At 44.7% G+C, this 5,648-nt stretch overlaps 1 protein-coding gene and 1 pseudogene across 1 annotated transcript; both read left to right on the top strand.

The window, feature by feature from the left end:
• Positions 1–990: 990 nt before the first annotated feature.
• On the top strand, positions 991–2,635 carry LOC120703557 (disease resistance protein RGA5-like). Its single transcript, XM_039987668.1, has 2 exons — positions 991–1,974; positions 2,144–2,635. Exons 1-2 carry the CDS (start codon positions 1,112–1,114, stop codon positions 2,628–2,630), a joined length of 1,350 nt encoding a protein of 449 aa, XP_039843602.1. The 5' UTR covers positions 991–1,111; the 3' UTR covers positions 2,631–2,635.
• A 370-nt stretch (positions 2,636–3,005) lies between these two features.
• LOC120705157 lies at positions 3,006–3,953 on the top strand (annotated as a pseudogene).
• Positions 3,954–5,648: the final 1,695 nt, after the last annotated feature.

Genomic DNA, 5,648 nt, shown 5'->3' with positions numbered 1-5,648 from the left:
CTTAAACTACCTTTGATAATGAAATAAATTGTAAAAAAATAAATGATAACTTGTGAAAAAAATTTAATCTACTACTACAGAATTGGTCTTGTCTTCCTTGTGGGGTCATCCGTTCTGGTTAGACTGCTTTGAACCTCGACCATAGAGGTTCCAACCAGTAATAATGTTGACAGAGGGCATCATTGCCGCTTACCCCAACAGCGGAGTAAATCGCTAGCTAACATCACTTTTCATCCGAGGTGGAAGTGAGAGAAACATGAAAAACAACTCGCTAGAGACTCTGCAGTAGCTATGCTCGCACGATTCCCAGTAATCTTACGGTCTCTGACACTCATGATTCCTCTTCGCTTTATACTGTGTACTCATTATTTATTATTTGTTATTTCCATATCAGCTAGCGATTTCACCTCACTGTTACATACCCATACAGCTAGGTTCTAGTCCTAGCAGTGATGGGAGGTTTAGGACCATGTATTATATTGATCATCGATCTAGCAGTAGTGATATCGCTCTATATATCCCGAATATAAGGCAGGATTTGACCACTATTTTTTGAGAATATAGTGGTATAATTTGTGTCAAAAAAACTTTACCATTACAAAGTATTTATAAATCTAATCTAAAGAAACCACATTTATAACATAAACTTTTCATATTATTAGACTAATTATTTGTGATTGGTTATGAAGTTTGAATTTTTAAATACACCCGTTCAGATACATGCGAGGCTAATATATAACATTTACCGATAAAAGTCCCTTTTGCCCTTTTATCTCCTGTCTAAGAGATACGTAGAATGGTAGGTGGGATTGCAAACTGTTATTTTTTTATAACCAGATATGTTTTTTTATTTTTCAGGATTGTTATATCAACTTGGGATATATACACGTCAGCTAGTTTATGCACTAGTTATATTATTACGCATGCATCAGCATCCTGTTTCGCTAGGCTATATATACTCCCACGCACAAAGAGAGCACTCCCATCGACCCACCGCACACCAAACACAGCAAAACAAAGCAGAATAAGCCGTGTACATCTATAATTGATACTATCCCGTGATCTGGTTTCGATATACACGAACAAGTGCATAGTTAGCGCCAAGTCCAGCATGGATCTGGTGTCAGGGGCGATGGGCAGCCTCGCCCCCAAGCTAATCCAGCTGCTCCAAGATGAGTACCAGCTGGAGAAGCATCTGAGGAGTGAAGTGAAATCTCTCTCAGAGGAGCTGGAGAGCATCTACGCCTTCTTCCACAAGGTGGCGCAAGTACCATGGTACAACCTTGATAAGCAGATCAAGATCTGGGCACGAGAGGTCAGGTGTGCATCCTTCGACATGGAGGATGTCCTTGATACCTTACTCGTACAGGCCAAGAGCCATGACCACGCCGACCAGAGCAGGCTCAAGCATGCCATGAAGAAGATGGGTGACCTGTTCACCAAGGCCAAGGCTCGCCATGACATCGCAAGCGACATCAAAACCATCAAAGAACAAGTTAAGGTGGTGGCAGAGAGACGTCAAAGGTACAAAATTGATGATAATATTGAGGCCAGGACTACTACCACAATAATCGATCCTCGACTTTTGGCTCTTTATAAAGAAGCTTCACAGCTCATTGGCATCGATGAACCAATGGATGCGGTCATCGAGATGCTATCTGTTGGGAACAGGCATCACAGTACGTCTGGCAAGGAGACAAAGATTGTCTCCATTGTCGGGTTTGGAGGATTGGGCAAGACCACTCTTGCCAAGGCTGTGTATAACAAGGTTAATAATCAATTTGACTGTTGTGCTTGTGTTCAAGTGGGACAAAATCCTGACCTCAGGAAAGTCCTGAGGGACATTCTCATTGATCTCAAGCCAACAAACATGACCAGAGCTCATGTCGAGAAACAGCTCAGCTTTGGTTATCTCAAGGAATTTGATGAAAGGCAACTCATCAATGAACTCCGATTGTACCTTCAAGGAAAAAGGTACTGATCACCCATGTTTGCTCATTTATCGATGCTTTCATTAGTATTGGAAACTGATGATAAAGCCGTCTTCAGGCTACTAAATTGAAATAGGCATGTTTGTGTTGTCTCTATTTACATGTTCTAGGTTATTTCCCTGATTCTCATCTGTTGTTTGTCATGTGCATAGGTATTTCATTGTTGTAGATGACATATGGCAGACATCAGCATGGGAAGTCATTAGCTGTGCATTTGTTGATGGTAATTGTGGTAGTAGAATACTCACCACTACACGTAATTCTCAAGTTTCAACAGAAATTGATGGTGAGATTTATAGAATGGAAGAACTTTCTTACAACAACTCCAGAAAACTATTCTATGCCAAAACATTTGGTGGGGAAGAAAGAGGTCCTAGTAGTGACGAATTGGACAATGAGGTATGTGAAACAATTATACAGAAATGTCGTGGGGTACCATTAGCTATTGTCACAATTGCCGGGGCGCTAGCTAGAAAACCAACAAAGGAGTGGTCTCATCTATACAACTCAATTGGTTTTAGTTCAGATGACGATAAAGTTGAGAATATGAAAAAGATTCTATCATTTAGCTGCTATGACTTACCTAGTCATCTAAGGACTTGCTTCCTCTATCTATGTGTATTTCCAGAAGAATATTAAACTCTTCGAGATTTCCCAAGTCTCAAGGTGACGCGAGTAGTAAATATTATATTTTTATGTAGAACTGAGATAACCTTCATATGGCATATATACTACTCTAGGTAGTATACATTGTTTTCTCTGATGTAGGAAGTACTACAGGTCCCTGTTCCCACCTACATACCCCTGCATCATGTTTGCTTTGCATATACAGTAGCTCTCCAACACGTAAGCGGTAAGCTCCAACACTATCCAGCCAAGCTGCACCATCATCTGATCTCTCTCAGTCTCTATATACATTTGCAACGACAACATGTCTAGAACCCATCTCACTGCAGTCTGCATAATATACCAGAGCATTGCAATACCCATATGGAAAGCTCGGCGGCGCGCGTCATGGCGTTCCGACAACGTTCATGGCTTCCACCCCTCACGCTGGCCATGGCTCTCCTCTCTTGCCTCGCTACCACGGCGGTGGGAAAGCGGACCGGCGAGCTGACCGTGCTCTGGGGACGGAACAAGGACGAGGGCACCCTGCGAGAGGCCTGCGACACTGTACAACACCGTCGCCATCTCCTTCTACAGCGTCTTGGGCCACGACCGGTACGCCGTGGAATGGAACTCTCTGGCCACAAGCTCGACGACGTCGGCGCCGACATCACGCACTGCCAGTCCAAGGGCGTCCTGGTCCTCCTCTCCATCGGTGGCGGCGGTGGCAGCGGCAACGACGACTCCCTTCCGTCCACCGCGTCGGCGTCGGACGTCGCGGACCACCTCTGGAACGCGCACCTCGGCGGCGGCCGCAATGGCGTCTTGCGCCCCTTCGGCGACGCCGTGGTCGACGGCGTCGACTTCTACGTCGACCAGGGCGCGCCGGAGTATTACGAGGAGCTCGCACGACGCCTCGACGGCTACAACATCAACGCCGCCGGGAACCGGAAGCGGGTGTGGCTGACGGCGACGCCGCGGTCCATGTTCCCGGACCGGAGCCTAGAGCCGGCGCTGCAGACGGGTCTGTTCGAGCGCATCCACGTCCGCTTCTACGGCGACGACGGGTGCTCCTACAAGAACGGCGTCGTGGACCGGTGGGAGAAGTGGACGGTGAGGTATCCCGGGAGCCAGGTCTACCTGGGGCTTGCCGCGGCCGAGGGCGGCGTGCCGGAAGGGGCGCGGCCGCCCGTCGAGGTCTACCTCAAATATCTCTACTACGACCTGCTGCCCAAGGTGCAGAAGGCGCCCAACTATGGTGGCGTCATGGTCTGGGACAGGTTCACCGACAAGAAGACCGGGTACAGCAGAGCCGTCAAAGGCTGGACATCATGCAGCTATGCTGGCTGTGTTTAATCCGACTTGACTATACATGAATAATAGATAATAATATGGAAGCAGTGTAGTTGCTTTCATGTTCTGGACTTGTAGTGAATGGAGTAACTAGGCAGAACCGAGTTTTTCTTTTTTTATCAAACAATAACAGAGACGATGTATATGTACGCTTGTATACTCCGATGCATATCTATCGTTGGCATATCCATCTTATTACTTTTCATTTTAACAGATTTCTCTTTGCCAGATCTGCGATTTTGCTGGCTTCGTCAGGATATGAACTATATTCACCGAAGTGATTATTTGAGTCCTTTAACTTTCCAAAGTAATCATCTAGGTCCATCAACTTTTCATTCTTATTCACCGAAGAGGTCCAAATCGTGGACCTAGATTTACACTAGAATGAAACTTAGAAAGTTGAAGGACCCAATAATATTTTTCAAAGTTTATGGACCTAGATGATACCTTGGAATAAGTTTGAGGACCTAGCATGCATTTCACTCTCTATAGTTTTTGTCCTTAAATACAAGGATTTTTTGTTTATTTTCAATAAGGCCCCGTTTAGTTCCCAAAAATTTTCAGCCAAAAATTTTCACCTCCCCTTTGAACACATGTATGAAGCACTAAATGTAATTAAATAACAAAACTAATTACACAGTTTGGATGTACACGACGAGACGAATCTTTCGAGCATAATTAGTGCATGATTAGCCATAAGTGCTACAGTAACCCACATGTGCTAATGATGCGGTCAAAGGCCTCAAAAGATTCGTCTCGCGGTTTCCAAGTGAGTTCTGAAATTAGTTTTTTAATTAGTGTCCGAAAAACCCTCCCGACATCTGGTCAAAGTGTCGATTTGACATCCAAAAATTTTTGTTTTTGAAACTAAACGCGGCCTAAATAGAGCTATTTTTGGTCAATTTTTTGGGAAAACAATTAGTAACATTCTTGATATCAAATCAATATGACTGTACTATGTATTATGATTTAAGAAATATATTTTTGCTTACATGCATTATGACACGTATTTAACCTAGAGCTAGATAGCTAGATTGCTCGTATTTCCATTAATCTTGTTGCTACCGAACCCAATCACTTGGATCCAACTCCTCCACCCCGTTTGTTGACTTGTGCAACCAAGTCACTAGTGGCTTCCTTCTTTACTCTCATTTCAACTCAAACCCATGCACATGGCACGCGTATAGTAGGCAGGCGAGGGAACGTGTCCAAGCACTTCCAAACTATATATGGTGCTCAACTGCGGATCGTAATAGTGATGTTCCTTATGCTGCTGAAAAGGGAACGACTTTTATTTTATCAGTTTCTTCACATCTTAGGTTAATAGAGAAGTACACTCACACACGTTAGAGATCTATTAAGTCATTTTATATAGTGCCCACTACAGGAAAGAAGGTAACTTCCGTCGGCCATATGCCGTCGACGGAAATTAGCATTCCGAACATCTTTCTCGGCTGCAGCCACGCTCACCGCAGAGGTGTGGCTGCCCCCGCCGATATATGATTCTCCCTTGACGCCGACAACATGTTTGGCCCGTGCATCATGGCGCACCTATCTGTTTGGTGCCGGCACTGGCATGTTGGAGTTGAATCACTCAACTATCTCACAATCTCTCCGATAGAGGCTCACGGACGAGAGGTCGAAGCAGAACTCACCCTTCTTACATGTGGACGCACAAATGCACATGATGCTTTCTCC

The sequence above is a fragment of the Panicum virgatum genome, chromosome 4K (genome assembly GCF_016808335.1).
Source record: "Panicum virgatum strain AP13 chromosome 4K, P.virgatum_v5, whole genome shotgun sequence".
Taxonomy (NCBI): Eukaryota; Viridiplantae; Streptophyta; class Magnoliopsida; order Poales; family Poaceae; genus Panicum; species Panicum virgatum.
Note: the sequence above shows the minus strand (reverse complement) of the source record. Positions and strands in the feature narration are given on the sequence as shown.

What these genes read in the sequence shown, in the direction of transcription:
- LOC120703557 (XM_039987668.1), top strand. Translation starts at nt 1,112, where the DNA reads ATGGATCTGGTGTCAGGGGCGATGGGCAGCCTCGCCCCCAAGCTAATC. An exon ending in TTGTACCTTCAAGGAAAAAG is followed by an intron (nt 1,975 to 2,143) that starts GTACTGATCACC and finishes TCATGTGCATAG; the next exon opens with GTATTTCATTGTTGTAGATG.